This window comes from Chaetodon trifascialis, chromosome 18 (assembly GCF_039877785.1).
Source record: "Chaetodon trifascialis isolate fChaTrf1 chromosome 18, fChaTrf1.hap1, whole genome shotgun sequence".
NCBI classification, from domain to species: Eukaryota; Metazoa; Chordata; class Actinopteri; order Chaetodontiformes; family Chaetodontidae; genus Chaetodon; species Chaetodon trifascialis.
This window is the reverse complement of record NC_092073.1, coordinates 11,318,328-11,344,525: the sequence shown is the minus strand read 5'-3', so window position 1 is coordinate 11,344,525 and position 26,198 is coordinate 11,318,328. Positions and strand designations below refer to the sequence as shown.

General features: G+C 42.8%; 1 protein-coding gene across 5 annotated transcripts in view; it reads right to left on the bottom strand.

The window, feature by feature from the left end:
• ctnnd2a (catenin (cadherin-associated protein), delta 2a) overlaps window positions 1–26,198 on the bottom strand; it is a 232,771-nt gene that overhangs the window by 90,027 nt on the left and 116,546 nt on the right. For 3 of the 5 annotated variants that reach the window (XM_070985662.1, XM_070985665.1, XM_070985663.1), the window contains exons 10-12: window positions 25,106–25,238; window positions 20,466–20,639; window positions 8,365–8,737 (exon numbers count right to left, since the gene is read on the bottom strand). In XM_070985662.1, the coding sequence (XP_070841763.1) occupies window positions 8,365–8,737; window positions 20,466–20,639; window positions 25,106–25,238 (680 nt within the window). The remainder of the gene's footprint in view (window positions 1–8,364; window positions 8,738–20,465; window positions 20,640–25,105; window positions 25,239–26,198) is intronic. The other 2 variants (XM_070985664.1, XM_070985666.1) reach the window with 2 other exon arrangements.

Genomic DNA, 26,198 nt, shown 5'->3' with positions numbered 1-26,198 from the left:
CACCGCAGAAAAGGAAAATAACTACAATGGGCAATTTACCCAGAACAGGCAGGGATGATGGCCAGGGCACAGATGCACGCACACACACACAGACGCACACACACATACACACAGCTGTGCCTCAGGGCCAACGTTCTGGCAATGCATCATTACCCTCCCTTGGAGGTAATTCCATATCCCAGCATGCATTTCTCATGTGGAGAGGAAATTACCCCTGGGCCGTGCTGAGAGCCAATAGAGTGTGTCCTCCTATCTGTCTCTCTCTCTCCTCCTTCCTTTCTCTTTTTTTAAATCCCTTGTTCACCCTGTGACTGTGCCTCTCACACCCTCACTGTCCTCCCTCTCTCCCTCGGTCTCCATCCCTGAGTCACCCAGTTACTAACCCATTCTTTTATCTTTCTTTATCTATCCCTCATTGCGACTTCATTTTTCTCCCCCTCTCCTTTGTCCCTTTTTCCACGCCTGATGTAGAACACAGATTTATAACAAAGGACACAAAAAGGACTGACTGGCTCTCTCCATTCCTGCCCCACTCTGTCAGCAAGGGCACACAACAGCTATAAAACGGACAAAATGTTTTCATCCTTCATTAACTTCCCTTACTGTCTCATTAACTTAAGATGCATTTACATGCACCGTAAAAATAAACACTGATATCTACTATTTACAAAGCAATACATGGTTGCATGAAGAAGCTGCTAAGTTGCCACATAAACACTCTTTCTGTCAGCAAAGGGCATTTTTAAAAATGTCACGTCATGAAAAATGCTCAGTCAATGTGCATGCCTTGCATCTGGATGCAAGAAGGGATGTGTGCGATTAGTCAACTAGTCGATTCAATGGGGCTACCATCGCTAGTCCAGAAATAGTAGTTAACATTCTAATTATTTTATTAGTGTACACATTTAAGTTACAGGACAATGTGTTCATAATGCACAGCAGAATCTCTTATCCATCATTTAGCTACGTCTTAATGGGAAAATCTGTTGAAGTCTAATATATTTAAATCTCTCCGGCCGTAATGTCCAGTGAAATTAACTCCTGAGTTAGATGTGAAAATATTCTGGCTCTACACGGTCTTTTCCGTGGCTGCTTCTTTGATGTCTGCTCTCCTTGGCCCTCTCCCGATTCGCTAAGTCACGGCTTTAATGCAACCAAATCAGAGTTAGTGGCGACTGTTGGAACAGTGAAAGACAAACCAAGAGGGTTTTCGTGTGTTTTAATTTTGAGTGTGTTTTACGATGATAAAATGACTGTTTTTGTCCATGGAGTCTGGTAGCTTTGGTGAGAGCTATATAGTGGCTGTTTCTGGTTAAAAAGGTATGTTGTTTTTTTTTCTCTTTTAGACTAGTCGACCTGTCAAAGTTTAAACTTTCATTTATGCATGCATTTGCTCAAATTAGTCTTCAGAACACCCCTAGTTGCTCGGGTGTAGTATGTGTATACAGTGGCACCACTCACACTCATTGTCTCTCTCCATGGTGCTGAAACGTTCGACCCTAATGTATCTCTGTGCCTCTGTCCGTGGTGCTGAAGCACTCTCTCCCTCTCTCTCCATTTGTCAAGCCAGCTGAACACTGACACAACATCGACACACATATCAAACACAGTGAAACACATCCCAATGCCTGCATTTCAATAACAATTTACTTCAGTTCCATGAGTGTCTTTCATTCACTCCCGCCTGACCAAAAAACAAGAAAAGAAGTAAAGAGAGAAGAAGCATAATAAGAGCAAGATAATGTGTGTGTGTTGCCAGGCAGGCGTATACACAGCAGTTTACAGTTTACACCATAGAAATCCCCAAGTGCACTGTGTTGTAAACTGGGCACTTAAGTGTGTATGGGATCCCCTCTCTGAATTTAATCCAATGGTCAAGACTTCCCACACATTCACACGCGCAGTCCGCAAGTGCCACAATTTCCATGTAAAGCAGGTATCCCTCTGTAGAGTCATACATAAACTATATGTGTCCAACACACAGAGCAATGCACTAAAACAAACAGACAAGGGTTGCAAGAAGGGAATACACCCGCTCAGTTTCTCTCTCTCACACACACACACACACACACACGTTCATAAATAAACATTGACACAAGTGCCCAGCTGACAACAAGAGTAATCACTGCATAATAATTCTCTCTCACTCTGTTTCTTAAACATACACACACACAAAGACATATCATTGTCCGTTAAACCGTGTAACACATGGGAATGTGTTGCATCAGCCCTTTGCTATCAGATACAAACACACGCACGCAGACGTGCACGCACGCATACACACACTAGACCTGCATTCATTTTCTGGAGACTCAATTTGTCCCCATAAGGAAGACAAGTCCCCGCAATTTGACAGTGTAAACACATTTATGTCCCCACACACAGTTTCCATCTTCCTGTCTGACACAGCCGTGGGTGCACAAACGCACAGACCCCATTCACAGACACACGCCAGCCGACATGCACAGGGTCACCGCTGACCATCCATAAATAGAGCATTGTGCTCAGGCTGTGAGCCAACAGACACTGTCGGTGAATAGCGGAGCGGTGACAATGATGTGTCACACCAGATCACATCATATCAAAGTACTGTAAATAGCAATTCCATGTCAGCAGCTCCATTGTATCAAGCCAATGATGGGGGCACAGGGGGTACTCCTTTTACAAACAATGCACGTTTTTACATCTATTGTTGCAGTGATGGGGCTTTAACCCCTGGATTCCTGACTGCGGTTTGCTTGACACAACAAAATCATTTTTACGTCGCACATCACTTCTGCTGGGTGAACACATTTTAGATTTGTGGAGAAAATGTAAATGAGTGGAGTTTGAGTTATCTTATCTTGAAGTGCTGTGTCTACATTTCAGGCTGTTGGAGTGTTTGATGAGATAAGTCAAGCACACCCCCACAGTTGAAACAATACTGCAGTCTCATTTTTGATCACAAAACTAGAACTTTCCTTGCTGTCAATCCCCATTTCTGCATTACTGTGAATTCTCATCGCTTACCCTAAGTCCCCCTTCATGATGTTTTTCGCTGTCTTCCTTCTTTCTAATCTCCCACGCTTTGTAACACTAACCCTTGGCCCCCACCTCCTTGCTCCTTAACTCCCTGAGCTCTGAGCTAATGTTCATCACTCTATCCTCCCAGAAACCCCTTCATGTCTTGCATCCCTCCCTCCTTCCTTATTCTTTCTTCGATCCCTCAAGGTACGTCTCCCTTATTCCCTAAGCTAATGTCTTTCTGTGCTGTCTTCCCTCACTTAAGACTCTCCCAATCCCCTTTGTTTTTTTTCCTTTTTTCATTTCCTTCATTATTGGTTTTTGTCTTCCCTTCAAACCCGCCACACTTTCATTGGTTTTGTGGGTCCGCGCTCAATATTTTCCTCCTCATCTGGCTCCCGATGTTGTTTTTAATATTCAATTTAAGAAGGAAACTTGGTGCCTGTGAGATTTCTGTTCGGGGAGAAAGCTTATAGGAAAACACACAAACAAAACAATGGAGGGTAGCACTTATCTACATTATGCTCTGCCCCTTTCCTCACTTCTGCTCCCTCTTTCTTCTGTTTATTCACCTCCCTCCATCTTGAATCTTCATCTAACAACCTCCATTTTTCCCCTCTCTACAAAATTCCCCTCCTCCCTTTTTCTACCCTACATATGCCTCCTCTCCTCCCTTCCTCCTCCTCCTCCTCCTCCTCTTCCGCTGTGTTCATCAGCCTCCCTCGCTTTAGCTTCATCTTCACCACTCCCTCCTTCCATCCCTCCTCCCTCCCCTTATCTCCCTCTCTTCCTCCTCTCCTGTCTTCACTCCCATCCATTAGCGGTTATTGAGTTTTCTCTTTGTGTCGCCGTCCTCACCTCTGCTCTGTTGCGCTCACTCTTCTGCAACAGTAATAGCCCCTAACTGTGTTACTGGTTGCCAGTGCGTGCATGCACACACACACACACACATATATATACACATGCACATAATAGAATAATGGACATGAGTGAGGCATAGAATATGCTAATGAATTATAAAAAAAATACACCGTCTTCTCCTGAGCACAGCGCACACTCACCCAGACGTTAACACACACAGACATAACCTCTGCCCTCACTCAGACTGTTTCTTGTCTCTAATTGCTGATAACTCATTTAGCACTTCATGTTAGCTCAGCTAGATCCAATTACAACAAGAGAGAGTTTGAGTTTGAGTAGGAGGCCATTTAACCTCATGGCAAAGAAAAACGTATGATATGATGTAAAATATGCTAACGGATTAGATAAAAACCAAAATGGGAGGACTTAAAGCCATTTTTATATGACTCGGTTGCAGGAAGAAAGCTAGAAAACCAAGTGTACTGCTGAATTGACATTTTGTTCCTGTGAAGTCTAAAAACATAAATGGGAAGAACAAGAAGCAGAATGACAGGAAATTGATGGGAGATTTTTTTTTCAGAGATTTTGAGCTGCAGCTTTTCATATTGCACTAATGAAAGAGCAACAGACATGTGCCGCTACATCCTGCTTCGGATAAAGGCTAAGCCATGTCATTTACGCTCTTTGGATTGAGCTGCAAAGCACTTTCACAGAATTTTTTGACACTTGTGTCACATTTGGAAAAAGTAAATTTTGTTCACTTGCAGAGTATAGCAATCAGTGTGGTTAAAAAACACTTTGAGGAGAGGAGGGCTGAGCTAAAGTCCAGCTAGCCAGGGCAGACAGGCTAGCTCTGACCACTGACTGCCGCACTTCTCTCAAACAAAAGCTACATCACCATTACCTTCACTTCATCAGTGCTGACGGGAAGAAGGGTTTATCTGGTAATTAAAATTCTTTTACAAGGAAAATCTGTTGAAGAATGCCCAGCGATTCCAACTCTACAGGCTATTCTCTCCCCCTGCCCCTCTGACGTCTGCCCTCTCTTTCACTCCTCTCCCGATTCAGTGAATCAAGAGTTTATTTCGACCAAGCCAGAGTAGGTGGTGATTGTTGGAGCAGTGAAAGACGAACAAAGAAGGTTTTAGTGAGTTTTACTATGAAGTGCGTCTCATGATGATAAAATGACTGTTTCTGTAAATGGAGTCTGGTGGCTTTGCTGAGAGCAGTATAGCAGCTGTGTCTGGTTAAACAAAAAGGATCTTACTCTTTAACAAAGCGTCTGTAGGGATACTTTCCATAATGTTGTCAGACACTTGTTATAACAATCTGAGCCTGTCAGTGGTAAAAACATACACTTTTAGTGGGCGTACACTGACGGGGTGCAAACACACGGCAGGATTTCATTGCAGCCCGTTTTGCGGCTGGCATTTGCAGCTCAATGCTAGCCCAATTGGAAAATAGTCACTTAGAGACAAAAACATTAGACGCTAAGGTCCATGAATGCAGATAAAATTTGGTGGAATTTCTCCCATTTGTACGGGACAGTGAACTCTGATATTGACGCATTTAAGCTCTTCAGTGCATGTGTACATTGTCTTTTGTTGCCGCAGTCAGAACAATGCGCTCATATTTACAAGGATGGGGCATTTGTGACTAGAAAACCAAAATGTGGTATTGCTGTGAAAATCCACTTATTACATTCTGTTTTCAGGTTTTATGAACTTTGGCGTCCTGTGGCTCTAAATAACTTGGCATTCATGGCCGGCCCAAACGAATGAAAACGTACAACATGCTGAGTCTACAGCAATCAGGCTCCAGCTAGTAAAGTCCGAATTTTAAAACACTCATAAATAACTTTGTAACTTTTAATTAAATAAGGTTTTACTGTACTCTGTGGGAGGCATCCAACACACAATAGCGCTCTCAAACCACTGGAACCGTGTAAGAAATGGCTGCATTTCTTTAACAGCGTCTGAGTAAGGTTCACTGTCTAAAATAAAGTGCACCAGGAGGAAAAACAAGATGTCTTTCTGCTTCTCTGTACATGTAGTATATGAAGCTTGAAGCAGTGAGGGAAACAAAGTGATCTCTTATGTGTGCTTGTGTATGAGTAAATGTTTTAATGACTCTAGTGGGCCAGTAATAAACACTGTCTTGCAAGTACCGTAAAGATAATAGTTTGTGTATACATTTAGAAGCACATTTTACTTCCTAAACCCTGCTTCTACATTATTTGCAGAGCCTCCATTTCCAAAGTTAACAAAGTTAGAAATGAAATTGAGCCTGCTCTGACCATAGTTGTCTGACTGTAAATAGCATACAGCTAGTGTATCTTCACCCAGTACCAGTCAGCTCAACTACAGATGGAGATAAATGACAAAAGGCTGATCGGCTCTCTTTCCAGAACTTCTCCTCTTCCACTTCTTTCCTTCTGACTAACACACTGCAATGAACTTTTAAATGTTTTCACCACCTTTGTTGAAGCAGTTTAGACAGTAAAAAAGCAGCACAGATTTAAAAACTGTCTTCCATATTGCACTGTGATGGATGGCAGCAAACAACCCACAGTACGAAAACACAATTGGATCTCCAACAGCTTGATAAATAGATTAATACATTTTCAGGATTATCCCTTAATGAGCATTCAATTTTCAGGCTCTCTGACGTGTTTGACGTTGTATTTTTTTCCTTCTTTTACACACACAGACACATCGTTTTCTACATGTTTTCATGCAGCCAAATAGTGAGCGCACTATACGTGTGAATATGTGAGAGACTGCAATCCATGAGACCCTTATCTTGCTGACCTGAGGTCAGCTCTTGCTTCTTCTCTGTACAGCGTCTCTTTGAGAAACTTACTTACTGTTGCGACTGCTTATATTGTTGCTGTGTGACTAATGTGCCTTTGTCACAAAACTGGCTGGTATAGATACCTTTACAGAAAACAGAACATATATTACTGCTTTGCCTCTTGCTGAATTCGAGAGGAATGTTCTGTGTATACAAACAACAAGGTGCCGACAACAAACTGCAACAGAGTGCAAACAACAAAGGCTTCGCAACCTCGGTGAGACTATGAAGAGGAGAAAAAGTTTCGCTTTTTCAAAAAGAGAAAAGGTAAAACGGTCGCTCATGAGTCAGAGAGCAGAGAATTCTGTTTTATTTGAAAAATTAAGTCCAACCTATAAATAAGCTTTTCACTGAGAGAGTGTTGAGCCAGTCAATCACGTTCCATCAATGATTAACCATCATTCCACTCATTATCAGATACTTCATCTTGAGGACGATTGTACGTTTATCTGACTGAGCACATCATTTGTTCATTCTTTCACTCTTGGTGTAAATATTTCTCGCCCATCCTCTCGCTCTTATTCTGTCTTATCTGTCTTTCTTTTTCCCTCGCTTGCTCTCCCTGTCTCTCTCCTGTGATTGACAACTGCTGCTGAGACTTGATCCATGCACGTCTCAGTCGCTCTCACTGTGTAATTAAAAGAATTACACATCAAGGGTCCTATGAAATATATATATATATATATATATATATATATATATATATATATAGAAATTTATAGGGGAGAGTGAGCTTTACTTAATTACAGAGACAAGAGGATGGATGTGATCACAGCCCAGTAAGACATTGTTACACACACCGTGACACCAAGGGAGGGGAAATGGAGCTTCTAAAGTAGCCTGTGAGTGACTGGAGAGGCACTTTCTTTCACTAAATGTTCATTTTTGTGTTTCATTGGGGTCCAGCGTAGAGGGCTCAGACAAAAATCTGCATGGTTGTCTGGCAAAAAAGTTGAACTTGGGTCAACTTTTGTCGCAGCCCAATATGACATCATCCGGCAACGTCCTGAGTAGGCCAATCAAATATAAGCACGCGCGCATTCCTGGTACTTTGTAAGGTAAACATGGTAATTCCTGTTTACTTCACAGCTGTCTAGACAGCAGATAAAATGATTTCTGTTGACATGAACCTTTGAGAGTTCTTTAAAATCCTTCCTCTTAGTATTATAAATTGCTGTGCAGTGTTTTGGTATCTGATGGGTCTTCAGACTTATGAATCTATTAGTCAATCTGCCCTTCCTGGATTACACTTCATCCTCACATGCTCCCATCTATGCAGATCCTTGCATGTTTTACATGTGCTATGTATTCAACACATTTTCATAGCCTGCTCACAAGCAGGGACATCCAATCAGACCCAGCCTCCAGGGAAAGAATGTATGTCAATAAAAATGTCCTCACAAATGTACAGTAATAATAGATATGTGTGTTCTTGCACTCTTAACAAACTTATTAAATCCTCTTGCACACCAACACATGGATTTTTTATCACATTTCTAAGTGCGTTTAATCACGCTATGCTCCATGATGTGCGCAGCTTGTGATCCAATAAACCCCATAAAACACATGTACTGTATACAGACGCTCGCACTCATGCACACACACACACACACACACACACACACACACACACTCCTTTCATCCTACCTGGGGTCTTTCTGAATAGAGTCGATGGAAGGTGAACGCTGCAGGCTCCCTTCCGGTGGCAGAGCTGGTCCAGACTTGCTGTAGGGCGATTCGACCACTGAAGGGCAGTACTGCAGAGTGCGGTAGGGGTCCGCCACATAGGGGTCTGAGCCATACAAGTCTCCGCCTCCACCACCTCCACTTGAGGTGTAGCCTGGTCCCACTGTGGCATAGTTGTTGGTCCCGCCACGGCTGTAGTTTCCTGTTCCCGTGCTGTGACTTCCTGTGCGCTGCAAAGGGGCGGAGTCGACACCAGGGGAGGAGGGAGCTATGGTGGGAAAGTAGGGACAGAGGACATAACTTAGGACCTGGTCATGGACACGCTGGGTCAGGTCTACAGGGCAGAGTTGAACAGGAGAGGAGGGGAGGAGAAGACAAAGGAAAAGGTGAGGGGAGAAGGACAGGAAGAAAGAAAGGAGAGGAGAGAAGCAGAGAGGCAGACACAGAGACGAACAGGTTGTTGGGAAAAGACAACCACGTCTCCATATGGATGGAAAAACATTGGCCACATGCCCAGGATTAACACCAAGGACCAATGTTCAACAGAGGGAAGGATTGAAGAGAGAAAAGAGAAAAATCGTCAAAAGTTGAGCACACTAAAGTTTGATCAGTTTACTGATTGATGAAATGGCTCCGTAAGACCAAAAGTGGCTGAAAAATATAAAACAGAATCACCTCCTATAAACTGCATGGACAAGATTGTGCTGAAAATCTTTTTCTGTAAATTCTAGTTAAAGCAACGCGACTTTTTGAGAATACAAACAAATGATTAAAAAAAAAAATTTACCCTAGTTAACAAAAATTAGCAATAGTTCTATTCCAATGTCAAGTCCAGTAACCTAGTAAAAATCCCCTTTAGCAACAGTTTCCAGAGAGTGTTTTTGTCACTCAAAAGGCTCATTAGCCTCCCATTTCCATGCTATGAATAATGGAAACTTTACTCGTAAGCATATTTGCAGGTAGCTAGAGAACGATAGCGGAAACTTTTCCCACACAGCGAGACATCTGCCTGGTGAGCATTAAGGACTAAAAAAATACATTAAAAAAAAGAGAAAAAAAAAGTAAAACACCAGGCCATCTCTCTTTAGAGTGAGATGGAAATTGAATGGGGATTTGCACTGCGATGTAAGCAGCCTGCTGGGGCACAGTAGCTGTCACCTTTTCTCCCCACCGCGTTGGAGCGGCGGATCGGTGATATATCAAGGTGTTAATGTGAGTCTGGGGGGCTCGTTTCTCTGGCTGTAAAAACACTGAGACAGACGGTGTGGGGGGATCCACCTCATCTGTCATTAGGACAGAGGTATGTCTACACAGAAACACACACGTACACACATGCAAAAACACCATAAATGTGTTCTTCGGGGAGTACGCGATAAATCACAGGGCCCTGAAATCAATATGTGGATGTGTGCTTGACTGGGACATTAACACAGGCCAACGCGCCTCCTCTTTCAAAGAGAATTAGCCTTGAAAATGTGTCTGGATGGCAAAGTGCACACAAACTGGGACACATGCACACTCAAACTATACACACGGGGCAGGACACAAGCATTCCTGTGCGTCTCATAAAACATGCATGAGTGTAAACGTACAAACACACACATTTACACTTTCTATAGCATACACACACACACACACACACACACACACACACACACACACACACACACACACACACACACACTAAATTAACAAAGGATTAGAGATTGTGTGAATGTGGGTGTGTGTGCTGAGGTTGAGTGTCTCATCGTTATGTGACCAACAAACTTGCTCTTTAGCGTTGTCTTGAGTGATGGCATTTACTTGACCTTCACAACCCTCTTATCTCTCTCTTTTTCACCTTTCTCTTTCTCTCTCTCTCTCATACACACACACCCACACACACTTCTGATCTGCCCCACGCATCTAGTACATGAGACAGATTAAACCAAAGCTCTTATTTAAATTCTTCTCACCATATCTGGTAAACTCCATTAGTCGGCCCACTAGAGGCACAGGGAACCTTTTGGATGATGTAACTACATTAGCATATTTTTATTTCCCAACTCCAAAATCAGGTTAACAAAAATCCATTGCCAGCCAGACAGTGCAAAATCCAACTTTCAGACTTTGCCATGCAATGCCCATGAGGCTAAAGGCTGTGCAAGCTCTTCTACTGATGCCCCAAATTTGACAAAGATCCAAAGAATTAGGCAGGGAAAGAGAAACGGCGAGAGAGCCTGGGAAAAAGAGAGAAACATCTGAGAGATGAGGGACAGAGCTGCAGTTTCGAAAAAGAGCCAAACAAGAGGGCAGACGGAGGAAACAAGAGGCGATGGAGTTTGCGACAGCACAGCCACGTAGAACAGAGGGTATGGGAGGGTAATGAAGCAGAGTTACTCCCATCAGAGGCAAATCCCAGTCTTTTCTGTACTCTTTGGATGGTGTCTGCGGTACGTCTGTCTTTCTGAACGTCTCATTAGCAGCCGAGACTTTAAGCTAACACCACCAGTGTCAGTGTGCGCTCACCGAGAGACACCCAACTAGGACAAGCCCCAGAGCCAAAGAGGGAGTGGGAAAACAGTGCCTTGTCAAATTATCTTAATAGCCTGTGCTGTGACCACTGAATGGGGAAGTCCTTGGGCACAATTTGAAAAAAGAACAGGAAAGAAAGCACACATGACTGAGATCGCAGGGAGCATTAAGACAGAGAAATCCCCCCAAAATGTCCTGCCAAATTCATGTGTTTGCCCGTCCCTTTTGTTTTCATATCCTGTTACTTTGTATTCAGCCTCCCCACGCCTCTTTATGCATTCCAGTTTCTTCTTTATTCAATCTTCTTGCCCGCTCTCCCTCTCTTCTTCTCCTACCTTAAGTAAATGGAGTGCTGCTGAATTTATCATTTCCTCTGGTAATGGTGTGTTCTGACTGATGACTTGACCTTTGGGGCCAATATTGCCTGGCAAAAATCAGCGTGTGGGCGCCTGTTTATGCATGCATGTGTCATTGTGTATGTGCTCTTGTTTGCCTGTCCTTGTGAGAACAAGCTGGGGTTTCAGACTTTTGGAGTAATGGACATTTTTGACCAGTCTTCGAGACACTGTGTCACTTAGAACGTCATTATATGAAGATAATAATTAGATTCAATTTAGGTTGAAAATTAAGCATGTAATTGGAAGCTCAGGTTTTGTTTTTGGGGTGATGGAATAAAACACACAAATGAAAGGTCCTCTCAAGTGCAGCAAGACTAACATCTGCATGGAAGAGTGTCAGAGGCTGTGTCTGTAATAAGACCAGCACGAGGCGAACTCACTGTGCTGTTTCATGAAATATTAAACCAATCGTGAAATGCGCCTTGTGTGTACAAACAGACACTCACATGCACGCTCATGCTCCACTAACACCTCTCACACCTAACGCTCTGGCGGCGTGAAATTGCGTTTGGGAGGAAATAAAAGGGCGGGTGTGTCTTTGTATTCCCTTGCTTCGGTGTGGAGTAAACAAATCGCGGCTGTGCTCCTGCTGGCAGATTAGCGACGGGAAGGGAAACTCTATTAGTCATTTGACACAGTGATACCTCCACAATTAGCCAGTCGACTAAGGGGCCGGCTAGCTTAGAGCGGGGCAGACTTTTTCTTTGGGCTGCTGAGATGAGGGAGCCCTCGCTGAATGTACAAGAGATAGAGGAAAACAGGAGGAGGGAGGGAGAGAGAGATGGGGGGGGGGGACTACAGAGATCAAACCAATTCTCTGAGCTTTCCATGTCCATCCGTCCTCCCCATTCTTTCATCTCTGCCTCCATTTCTTTCAGTCTTACTCCGTCTCTGTCACTTTCTTTTTCTCCATCGCTCCCTTGCCCTTTTCTCCTTTCTTTACTTCTTTCTTCCCCCTCCAGGTCGGTCCCACTCTGTCTACACCTCAATCCATCTTTTTTTTCTCCTCACCCATCTCTTCTGAATCCTTCCCTTTCAATCCCTGCCCTCTCTCTTTTGCTGTGCTGCACTCCCTCTCTACTTCCATTTTTTTTTCATGTGTCATCCTCTCTCCATCATCCATTCATTTCATGTTTTTCTCTCCCTTTCTTCCCTAACACCCTTCTGTCTCACTATCTCTCTCCCTCTATTGTGGTTGTAGTAAACTATGTGATCAGAGCTGAGGACATGTCCTTTCTCTCGACACGCTTCAGCGCTCAGCACGATTACACAAAACCCCTCAGTACAGTCTCTATCTGTCTCACATACACACACTTGCATAGGGTGTGTGCACAAGCGCGCAAACATGGGTTTCTACATATGCAAGTGATTGACACGGACTAAACATGTGTGCATGTAACACGTCTCTTTCTAATGCTTTGAGGTCATGCAGCAGCATGCACAGACAACCTTGCCTAGAGCAGCCACGGATGGAGTACACGTGCACAAACACACGCACGCACACACACAAACAAACATGCACACACACTGCTTGGATGGAGGAGAGTAAGGATTAGTTTCTCCCTCTGTTTATCCCTGGGAGAACCTCCTGGCCAACACATAGCTCTTGATGTTCCTGAGCTGGAAGCACTGGAGGCCACGCACGCACGCACTCACACACACACACAAATGCCCTCTTTTACACTTTCAGTATCAAACATACAGAGTTTTACAGTGTGGGAGCTGTGGGACACTCGTCTCTATGAGTCAAGGTGCCATGTCTTTCTCCAAGCTTGCCACTTAGACGCAGCAGGGGCTCCAGGCCAGTCATATCTACTAAATGATCATGCTGCGGAAGGACAATAGTGAAAGTCAAAGGTAAGTTTCTTGTTTTTATATAAGGCATATGGCCACTGCATGCAAAATGCTCATATATGGCATTCATATCTTGTCTAGTGTCTTTTTGGCCACATTTCCACCCGCTATCAAAACGCAATCTGCAGCCAGACATGTTATCCTGATAAGTAAAAATGAATGTTAATGCATGGTTCAAGGTAAAATATAGGTTGTTGTTCAAATTTAGAGAGCGAGCAACGTTAATTAATATATTACATTTCACCAAGTCAATAAAGTTTCCCCTAAATCAACAGCTCAGAAAAGTCCACGATTTTTTAGGGGAGTCTGATTCGCTGCCATCTCATATTACTCACATGCAAGTTTTGCTCTGAAGGACAACGAGGATAACAAGAACGCATTAAAAATCACAAGAATCTGGATAATGTATACTAACACATATTCCATTTGAATGCCAGGTGGAAATGGGCTCTTTATGTATAATATAGCACAACTACTGTTATACTGTTAACTGGCTGTTATACAAGTAAACTTGCCTTGGCTTGCCTTGTCCTACATTAGCATAATGTTGCGCTTGCTACCACATCGGATTTGACATGCCGTTCTTGGATTAATTTATGGCAGAACACTGCAGGGGGAAATCATTTTCATGTTCTTCCTATTGACAAATATCTGAGAAATGAAAGACAAATGCTCCTTTTTTCCTCCCACAGTCCAAAGACATGCAGGTTAGGTGGACTGGACACTCTTTACCACCCAGGTGCAGTGTGAATTTCCTCTCCTGTGTGCGCGCTTCCTCTCGCCCACTGTGTGCTGAAATAAGCTGCACCCCCCCACGACCCTGAATAAGATAAGTGGGTCTGCAAATGGATGAATATCACACTTAGCTTGAACATGACTAACGAACAGAGTACATTTGAGTTTAATTCACTCGAAATAATGGAGTGACACTGAAACAGGTTTATGAGAAACGAGGCTAAAAGGCACTTCTCAAACCTTTTTCAGAGGGATTGTTGATTTTAAAGATACAATACCATTGTGAGGCCAGGTTATTTATATCTATATATTGCCTGATGAGGAGAAAAACAGCAAACACAGAAGTAATAACCAACATAAACAACGATAAACTGTGAATCAGTTAATGAATAAAACATGCTTTAAACAGCAGATATGAATGTTTCTTTTCATTTGATGAAGACAGTCAATGCTGCTTTTGTGCTGACTTCAATTTATCTGCGATCTCTGAGGACCAAAACAAATGAATGTTTATGTCAGTGCTTATGAATTCATTACTGCTGATAAAACAGAGAATATGCTAATCGTGTAAACTGAGATAGCATGGGACACAAGTCACAAGCCACAAGTCGTGCTTATGCCTGTGTGTGTTCCTGTGCATGCTTTGTACATGTGTTTGCCACGTTAGTGGCTGCTGGTGTGTCTGTGTGAGAAGGCAGTGCAGCGTGACTAGCACCAACTTGATTTAAACCTACATTTATGAAGGGCCATATGTTTTCACAAGGGAAAGAATTTGTGCTGATCTGTAGAGTAAGTCAGATGCTATGAGCTGGTAATTAAAGCTTTCTGAGGCTTCAGCAAAAACTCACTGTAAATACTGTACAAGTTTAAGCCACAGTATAAATCACCTGAATTCAACTTAGAAATTGAGTTGTTGTCCACTAAGTTGAATAGTAGTGTAGGTCACAGCTATATTGCCTGTCACAGCTCAATTCATCTGTTCGAAAGCCGACTACAGCAGAGAAAAATCATCTAAAAATGCAGAGAAATAAATCAATTTTCTTTCTTCCTCGCCTCAGTTCTTCCTTCCTGTCCTGTTTCTTCACAATTTTTAAACAATTTTTCAGACTGACCCTGAGATAAATTAATCTCAGACATTGTCTTTCAATAGAGAGCTGGGTGCAGTGTGAGTCATAAAGTGTGTTTCTAACCAGCACAAACGCTTTCACAGTGGAGTAAACAACACTTAATAAGAAAGTGCAAATTCGCGACTCTTTCTTCACTGGCGTTCAAAAGGCAGTAGGTTCATTAAAAGACCAGCAGGATCAGGGGCCAAGCTGAAATTGATCCTGGCTAAACAAACCTAATCTAACCCAGAGACAGACAGAGCCTGGTGAGTGACACACTGGAGTAACTGGGGACATGCTTCAGCCAAAAGGTCTCACGATGCTGCAGCTCTTTAGTTTTCCCGCAAAGAGGTCTTATCGGACACTAATTGATAGAGAACTGGTGACTCAGGACGACTAAGATGCATCAATTTCCAATGCTATGCTATAAGACTGACCTTATTTCAACCATGCACTCATAATAATCGCTGCAAACTTACTGGCAGGAATTACCACTATTACTTGTATGGACTACAAGATTACCTCAAAGCTTTAGAACAATGTGTACGTATGTATTCATGTATGCATATACAGTGTGTGGGTATGTACAGTATTTAAGAAGCTACAAATAATTTCCATCAACTACAGCTACACAAATGCATACACACAACCCAAGTTAGTATAATTAGTATTATAAGCCACATATGGATACCGGAGGATATGTGCCAGATGAAAGTGAGCCTTTTCCTTTTCCTTTCTTTTCAAGGATCCGTCACTTTTTTTATTCAAGAGGTGCCCTGAACTTTTCCTGCCTCCTGGTCAGAAGACGCACGGTAACTACACCCTCTCTCAAGTCCTCCCTAGTCTCTTGGGCTTGTTTTCTCCATCTCATCTCTCTCCTCCATCACTCTCTCTGTTCTGTCCCCCTCATTAGGGTGTCAGATCTCATTACAGAAGGAACACAGCAGATTTAAAGGGGGAAGCAGATTGGTTTAATGGTTTGATGCAAAGCCTTCTTCATATTTCTTTCAAACCTTCTTATTGTGCATGTGCAGTGTGTGTGTGCTCGTGTGTGTGCACATTGGCGCTGGCAAAGGGGACCACTGCTATTGAGCTGCAACTTCAAGCTAAAATAATCCTGCTTTGGTTTCGAGAAACATCATAACACACACACACACACACACACACACACACACACACACACACACACACACACACACACACACACACACACACACACACACACACACACACCCTGGTGCTTATGTAACAGAGTTGATCCCTTGTCCCGGGAGCTGCATGCATTTGATTGCATAAACCTGACATTAAAAAGTGTGTGTTCACATTTTCTGTGGGTCTCAAAAAGCCACAGCCGTCATTGTATTTATCCAAAAAATGGACAGGAAAATAAACGCGGTCAATGATCAAAAAATCATTATTCAACTGCAGAAATCAGCGTCCGTCCTGATTTAGGGGAGCAGTCAGAAGTTATGGTTTACAGAGAGTAAACTGGAGTATCCTAGATGAGCCTCTTAATTGGCTTTGTTTTTTGGAGTGGATGCAGAATAAAGCAGTGTCCATGGTGCTGTCTGGTTGGCAGGTGATAAGACATAAACACTTGAACAAAACTACAGGACTGAGCAGAGCAGTGCTCCTGTAGTGACGTAAAAAGTGATGTAAACTGCTTGCCAAGTATTACACAAAATGCAAATTCTCATTTTTCCCCCCTCAAAGCTTTGTACCATTTGGTTATCTGGTTCTGTTAATGGTTGAGAAACTGTAACTTTGCTGTTTACCGTGACTACCGTGATTGATTAATGATTGTAAAAGAATTTGTGTCTATCTCCTCCACAGATACTGAAGGGAGCAATGTTAAACTACATAACACCCCTTATCAACAGCAATAGTTCAACCTGGCTACTAGATGCACCTGACAAATAGCCGTGGCAGTGAATCTACCCATTCTCGCTGTCGCCATCTGAGCTACGTGCAGGTCTGATGATAGGCTATTAAAGAGAAAAAGTGCCACATCCATTCAGAGCCGCTGTTATTCCCAGTGGTCAGAGTCATTAATACAGGCAAAGATAGCTTTCATGAAATAAGGAGGGAAGGCACACAGACAAAAATGTAAGAGCACAGGCAGGAGGGGAGGAAGAAAACGGGACAAAACAAGGAGGCAGGGAGCATGAGGAAGGAAGAAAAGGCAAAAGAGTTAATGCACAAGATTTCACTGATGTCTGAATGAATAGAGACTATGATAAAAGAGACAAAGGACAAAAAAATGTAGACGTACATATAAAAATACAAAGAAGACAATAAGAAGCAGAAGGAGATGATGTCAGGAACAGAGAGACTGAAAATAAACAGAAAGGAAGCATAGTGACAAACTGTTGGCTGATATGAAAAACACACAATGTCTTGTGTAAACCACATCCTGAGGGTTTTTCCTCACTGCGACTGAATGCATGTGTGTGCACGTGTGTGTCAGAGACACTGTGACCATGCAGGAATAATCGCTTGAAATAGGCCACATTAACCTGCAGTCCTCTGGGGCAGTGGCCTGGTTTAATCCAAGAATGAAACACTGTGTGCCGCTGCCTACACACATGCATAGTGCAGAAACACAGATACACACTTGTACTTGCACGATAATTATTATGCGGTTTGTGGATGCGTGTATGTGCTGCGCGGATAGGAGAAAGAGGATGAAGAGGGTGAGACAGCAGTCAGTGAGAATGACAGAAAAAAGGTGTGTGGATGTGAGAGAGAGGTTTGACCGGATACAGAAACACACACACACACGCACGCATGCACGCACGCACGCACGCACGCACACACACACACACACACACACACACACACACAGGTGGAGCAGATGTTCAGTAACAACTTATTTTTAGATTTTCTTCAGTTCTGTTTAGAAGTCATGACAATGATGTTAATCTACAGTAACACTCAGGCCAACACAGTACATAAAAGTGGACTGAGCTGTGACAGACAGACAGACAGACAGACAGACAGACAGACTGACAGACAGACAGACAGACAGACAGACAGACAGACAGACAGACAGGATAACCAAATGACGGTGCTTTAAACTGGACCTGACTGAATTTGCGAGCGTGTTGTCAAACTGCTGTCCACCGCGCTGCAAGAAAATGCCAGCAGACTTCAAGAAAATACAGGTCTGTTTGTTTATTGACGGATGGAGGAGGCTGAAAGCAGACACAAGTTCCCTAAAATATAAAGTAAAACCTCAGCTACAGAAAGTGCCACTGTTTAAAAAAAGAAATAAAAATCATACATTTAGCCTCTACAAACTTACCAAATCAGCTTTGACCCCACTATGCGTCTGCTTTACTTTATTTTTAATGTCCTGTCCTTGCTCCCTATTTCCTTCCCCCTGTCTCTCTGTCCTAAAATGGGTCAGGAAACAGCCACAGTTAAAAAAAAAACAAAAAAAACACTGCATGTACAATTATAGTCCCTTAAATTGGTTTTGTTGTATCAAGCAGCTCCTCTTCACAGTCAAGTGTGCAGTTAAGTAATGTGGTGGCCCACGTTCTCAATGCATACTGTGAGCTTCATTTGACTTGCAAGTGCCTCGTTTAAACTGGCCCTGAATTAGCCTGAAACTGTGCGCCGTATACAGCCCCACTGACTACCTCTCTGCAAATATGAAATACCCACACAAATGTCTCCCTTCCCTTTCCGCAGAAGGAATGACTTATAGAATTAATTACATTGATCCATGCCAGCTTAATGAACCAATAATGTGAGGCTGCCATGCCAAGAAAAGGCACAATGACATAATTAATGACTTACCACTCAGCATATCAGCACAGCCCTTATCAGCTCACTATTTGCTATCACTCTGTGCATTATGAATCCTTAATAGACAACCTCCTAGTCCCTGCACATACTGTTAACGTGACTTTTAAAACATGCTGCGCTAAGGCCAAACTTAATTCAACGGCCCACTGGCTTCAAGGTGCAGTTCATCTTCGGTGTGTTGATTTACCACCACAGTTACATGGGCCAAGCGCAGTAGGGGGTAATATTGTGGATGGAAAAGGTTCATGCTGATATACTCTGATTGAGAATTTAGCTCAAACAACATGAGATAATCTATTAAAATACTGTATCACAGGAGAAGCGCATTGTGTACCTCAAGCGTTGCAATTACATGTACATGGTCTAATCCACAGTCTATTGATTTTTGCAGCTGCAGTGCAAATTCCCTCTGTGAGCTTTGTTATACCCATCTATTGAAATACAAATGGAAGGCACACTGAGTTCTAGATAACAGTGGATCCTCTTTGTACACTTCTGAAGCGCACTTATTTGATTAATTCCTGCTTGCAAAGACAATCCTATCGCTATATGCGCTGTTCAGAATTTCACCGACAGTAATCAAAGCGATATCCCGCAAGAATAAGCGGAAACCAAATGACCCCTTCACTCTGAAATGTGCTTCAAAAGCTGAGCTCTGTGCTTTAAGGCAATTCTCACTCCTTTCAAGTGAGTCAAACTGATCGACTCAAACGCTGGTCTGGAGTGGCATATTTACTGCTATGATTCTGACCCAAATGCTAATGATAGCTATTAAGGCTAGGCTGGTTAATGACATCGAGGGAGCTGTGAACGTGGCGTGACCGACTTGGGTGTTTTCATGTGGGTATGATACGGTAATGGGATTAACATGGCGTACCTAAACCCACATTGAGATAAGCTCAATGAGGCCCTATTAAAAATACATTGCTGGCAACAATGGAGTAACGGAGGGAGGGGGTGAGAATGAGTGTGCCTGACTGTGTGAGTTTGACAGAGGATGTTCCCAACTGTGCTTCTGGGAAAAAAAAGAAAAGAAACATGCAGAATGGGTACTTTCTAAACAACATAATGGCTGTTGATGGCTTTTTCAGTACTCCTTATTCTTTACTCTCTGTATGTATTTTCTCCATTGTCCCTGGGCTGCATGAAGTTCTTGGAAACAGTAATGTGGGACTGATGGACTGAATGCAGGCTGTAACATTCAACTCACATGGGAAAAATATTGTCCTGACGAATGTTGTACACAGCATACATCACGTATACGTGACACTGGGTAAGCAAGCATCAACTAACATGAATGAATGAATGAATGCGAGCTGTGTGACTGACAAAAAAAAGAAACTGATTAAGCTCCTAATGAACTCATCTTTTGGCTGCTCATATAAGTTTATCCCAGCTCCATTATTAAATGTACCTATGATCTTTGTTGTCTGTCTGCAGCGGCTGCAGGGAAGGGGGTCTTCTCTACAGCTGATATATATTAAATATTCACAAGAGTATGAAAAAGAAGTTATAAGGTACATTTTAGGTTTAAGAATGGTGAAATTAAAGGACTCATACATTCAGTTCCACGAGTTTAAAGACATCGTATAATGAAACTGCATAGCTGTAACTGGTAATAGAAATGCAGGAAGGGCCTTACCGGTGTTGTTGCGATAGGACCCTGTATCTGGCCCCTGGCTCTGACTAAGGCTCCTCATGGGGCCCTTGTTGTGGTAGACACGTTCTTCATAGATGGGATCTATGTGGTGTTCTGGGGAACCCAAGGGCCGAAGGGGCTCCTGACTGTGTTGACTACTATAGGAGCCACGAGAGCCTGAACAAAAGAGAGAGGGATGAAAAAAAAAAGATGTAAGGAAGATAGAGCGCGAAAGAGAGGGGACAAAATGAAGGATAAGTACGGCACATGAGGTAAGGGACGGTGGGCACAGGGGAATTGAACAGATGGATTTCAAGGAGGTAAGGAAGAATGAAGATAGGTTGTAATTTCATGCAGGAAATGGGAAGAGAGGTGGAATGGTGAGGCAGTGATGAGAACCACAGAGGACGCGGAGGGCGAAACAAGAGGATGTAAGAGGAAGAGTGGATAAAGAAGCACATAAGGAAGAATGAATGTGGCGGAAGATGGATGGGTGCCCAAGAGAGACAGGAGGGGAGAAAAGGAACCCGTGCGGAGATGATGGGTGAAAGGCTGCAATAGTGATGATGGGAGGGCAGAACAGAGGAGGAAAACAGAGCTCACGCCAGAAAAAGCACGGCTACATGACTCCTCTGTTTTTAGACCTGTCCATTTTCACCCTGGACCTTTTCTTTAGCTGAGCGCCAAGTGACAGACTACACGCTGTTTATGAAGCGGACAGATTAGGATGACGGTGTGTTTATATGTTCGTACGAGTGGTAGTCGACGTCAGGATTAAGAGATGCACTAAATCAGAGGTGCAACAAACTGACAGAAAAAGAAAGCAAGAAAATGATACGTGCATAGCGACACATGAGATAGGAAGAAATAGGCAGAGATCGAGAGAGAGAGAGACAGAGAGACAGAGAGAGAGAGAGAGAGAGAGAGAGAGAGACAGAGAGACAGAGAGAGAGAGAGAGAGAAAACAGCGAGAGAGAGGGATGCCTCTGTAATTCATTTTTTTTTAATCTCCACAGAACACATTGCTGGTCGTCAGCTATAAAATAATGAGATGTAGTGTCCCCCCCTCTTGCTCTGTGTTTGGCAGGAATCCCACAGACACAGGGCAAGGAAGACATTGACAGCAGGCATTTGTTCATTACACAGAGGAACAAATGTAAGGCCTCCCTATGAAAGCACAGAGAGCAAAATTAAAATCAGGAAAGAGAAGAAAAGGAGGAGGCTGGGCGAATGTGAAGACGAGTCAGCGGGGCTTAGGTGACATGGCAGAGGATAAAGTGAAAAGACGTCCACGCAGTCATACATACACACAGACTTAGAAAGCCACGAGCGACTGAGAGAAAGGGAGACGGTCCAGTGGAGCCAACGTCGTATCATATCGCATTAGCTCTCAGTCGATGGCAAGTCGCGTGCCAAGGATTTTCCAGCGGATGAGGGGGGACGAGTGCAGTGCTTCAAGACTCCGAATCAAACCTCCGTGTGCATCCACCCTCAACTCTAACGCAGTCAAAGCCCCACAACCCTTCAGATCGTATCAAAAATCAATGGATCTGAGGCACTCAGCCGTCTCAGTGGGATCAAGCACATACAGTGCCATGCAGCCATCACGTACTGTAGTTTTTGTTGCAGCTTAGGATCGGTGTCTAATTCTTGTCTTCACTGTCCAATAAAGCAAGACAAGTAAAAGAGAGTATTTCAAAGAGGAGTCATGATGAAGACCCAAAGTGAAATACACAACAGGAGCTTGTTATTATCCTAAACCTCCTTTATCATCTTTAGGGATGAACAAGAGCCCGTCTGGATGTCCAGTCCTACACTAGGTTCGTCTCACTGTGCCAGACTTGAGCTATTGAGTTTTACTGTGTCCTCCTTTCAACTGATTGGCCTGTTTACCTGCCTCGCTAACGTACCTGTGGGCTGCCTGCTGTCACACTCTGCTAGCCAGCGGTAGCCAGATAGAGAAGACAAACAGGAAGTCGAAGAGAGAGTCCGTGAAGGGAGTGACAAAATGAGACAAAGGACATGGAGAGAAATTGAGAAAGTGACAGAAATGGATGGAGAGACAGCTGAAATTATGGACTCTGCAACACCCAGTGAGCTCAACTGAAATTCTTCGAATTTAGAGACAGATAGACAGAGGGACAAGAAGCAAGAGAGAGGGAGAGTCGGTCAGAATATGCATGAAGGAGTGCTAATTAGAGTCATGGACACACCCATTAACGACATGACTCATCCCAGCTCTCTCTCTTCCTTCGTGCCTCTCGTCTTTGAAGTCATGGTGAGTCGGTTTTATTTCTTTATTCATTTATTTTTTTGACTCGCAAGGGCCCACTCGTGGAAGTAGTGACCTCTTTCTTTCAAAAGGAGAGGGAACTTTACAGAGAGAAGACAGAATGATGCAGAGAGAGGGAGAAAACGACAGAGATGACCTCCCATGATGCTTCATTCTGTAAAATATATAAAAAGGATAACAAAATGTAAAACTGGGCTCCCTTACTGCTTTGGTCCTGTTTGAGCAGTTAAAAACAAAGCAAACTGAATATTGCCAACATCTACAGCAAAAAGGAGTTTTACGTTCTTTCTCTTTCATATGTAACCATGTACTGTAGGACCATTTATCTATACGTCCAAGGCATCACAGCTGCGGCCTGAGGCTTCAGTGTCAGCCCTTAGTCAGTGTCACTGCCAAAGAAGCTCAGTTATATTTAACTGATTAACTTTTAATTATCTCTTTTTGCTTAAAGAACTCATTTTCTTCGGCTTGTATTATAGTATTGCGTCACTATGGCAATATTCACACACAATGAACTGCATCGCTCACACCATTTCATGCAAAAAGCACAGAGAGGTAATTTCTTTTTTGGGGGCGATTTTGGTTTTACGCAGCTTAACTCCACTGTAGAGTAGGTGCTGTAGAGCTGTTGAGCACCTCTCCAAACAGGCTACTCAGATGAACTCTACTGTGCTTTTTACAGGAGGATAATACCCACCGGGGGATAAGCAAACCTCTGGCTGAAGGTATCTACAAATAATTCTAGGCTGGACCAGAAATTGAAGAAAATTACAATGATTTGATATCTTGCATTTCCAGGATTGGTGTTTCCTTTAAGTCATTCTGATATGATCAACCACAGCGTGTTTGTCCAAATTCATGAAAGCAAAATCTGATAATCATACGACGGAGGTCTGCTAATTATAGTCACAGTATAAGGTCTCGTTTTTTCATCCGGACTCATTCTTGTCTTTTCGTCTTCGTTTAATTCTTCAGGAGAGATGAAACCCCAGGCGCTGCTTCAAGATCACAGTCATGCCCTCAGGGTAAAGCATGAAGGTCATGTTCTTCATCAATATAGCTCTGAGCTTAAAGGACTAATCAATTCAACTTACTCCAGAGCTTCAAAACACTGCCACCTGGTTTAATCAATATTAATCACGTCAAATATTTCATTTATGTCAAGCTGCGGCGAACGAGGCTGTAACAAAGTCACTAATTTGGCTTTTACCAGAGTCTCTTCATTCACCGGCATACAAAAATGGTGAAGACCTTTACTATACTCAGCTCACAGGTGCAACTACCTCACAAAATATCCACATGTACATTTAAAAGGAAGAAGCAGCAGAAACAGACAAAAACAAAGACATAAAGATCTTCACAGATTTCCACAATCCTTAAAAAATAAATAACTGAGACACGTAACAAAAGAATTTGTCTGCAGTTACATGCTCTAAAGCACAGGGCATAAATCTGAGTACAGCCAAATGAAAGAGGGAGGTAATCTAAAACTGCTTTTAGTCTGAATGGCACTTGTAATACAAGCCTTGAGAATTTAAAGTCCTTGAAACAGTGGGCTATCTAGTGTATTTAATTCAAACAGGCACAAACAGCCAACCTCAAATAAAATTTTACACTTCACTTCTATGGGCCATAAACAGCTTCCACAACACATTTTCATTTCCAGTCTGACATCCAGCCAACTCAATTTTGCAGTCACGAGAGCGAGCTATTCACTAGCCAATGCAACTGCAGCAGCGAATAAAAGTCTCTGTTAGCCTGAATGCTGCCTGAACTAAGACCAGTGTCGTTCTGATACACTCAGCTGCCAGACGCAGCAAACAGACCTTATTCAAAGACAATCTGAATCTCCTTAAAGCGCGCAGTCACAACAGAGCTGTTCAAAAACAGCTCATCATTCACAAATGTAACTGTGAACGTTCATTTTGAAGTTCTTCTTGATAAAGATCAGCCCCAAAGATGCTCCAACGCCTCTTGTGAAGTACATACGAGTCGATAACCTGGAGATACCAACCGCAACACACTGTGCTTTATAAAAGACTGGCTAATTCAACAGACTTAAATGCAGAACTTGACATTTCTTAGAATGGCTGTGACACTGAAAGCGGCATGTGCCCCGTCTTATTGCACAAATGCTCCACTGACACACAATGCAGGATCAACAACAGACACTCAAAGATATACTGATGTTGGGAAAGATCTTCTTACATCCTTTTACTACTCACAGTACAGCTTGAAAACAGCTTAATCAGTCAGACTGAGGAAAGTTACTAAATGCACGTGTTGGAGTGACACATGTTTGGGTTTATGTGTATGTGCGTGTGGACTGCATGAGTGTGTGAACTCCCACCTGCCAGACTGCCAGGCCTCTGCAGGGTAGCAGTAGCGTAGAGCTCGTGGGAGATCTTGTACTGGTCAGAAGCGTGGTGGGCTGCCAGCCGTTTGGGAGACAGAGTGGCATAGCTCCCTATGCCTGAACTCATCTGCAAAGGCAACAGTTGTTTATTGTAAATAAACTCAGGGAACATACAGCGTGAAGTTGCTCGTGTACACTGGTGTAACTGCTTCCTGTTAATTACAGCGTTGGCAGCCAAATGTGCAACAGCTCACGTGGCTGATATGTTTTGTTTTGTGCCGTTCAGAAAAGAACAGTTAGTACCTGTCCTCCAATTTTCTTTTTTTTTTCTTTTTACTTTGCCAATTGACTTTTGTGTCTACATCCAACTGAGAAACTTTCGTAAAACGGGCTTCTAAATTAGAATTGGCACTATGTGTAAACCATGTCCAAACCACTTTGAGTTAAGAACATAATTTAAAATGCAATCCCCCACATTCAAAAAACACTTCTCATCATGGTACAGTGTGAGATATTGGATCTGAGCATCCAACAAATTTACCTCAGAAACCAGAGTTTAAATAAGGTGCTATTTGAAACGATTACATAACTAAAACTGACTTGTATAGATTTTTGTTTGAAGATATGACTCAATCTGTAATTGCTCTGGAGCTGCACTACACCGTTCTTTGTCATGATTAAAGATCTGACAAAGTGGACAAGAATATAATCTTCCCTGTAACACCCAGCCACTTGGCATCAATCAATACTATCCAACTATATAATATCATACGCAAACAGAATGATACAACTGTCAATTACTGCTCTGTTCAAAAATGACTAATACTGGGCATTACCACTGTAAATCCTGTACTTATATATAATCTTTGTGCTATTATGCTACATATAATAGCCAGTGTCAAACTGCTTTCTAAATCTACTGTGTGCGCTGTGATTAAAAACAGTGCAAATGAGTGGAAAACCATAAGATAAACCTGCGCTGGGTAAAACAAATGAAGTCCTCCAAAAAATCTGACATTTAAATCATTGTCAAGCCAGGTCAGGATAATATTTAAGTGGTTACTGGTCTCACAATTTACTTCACTGG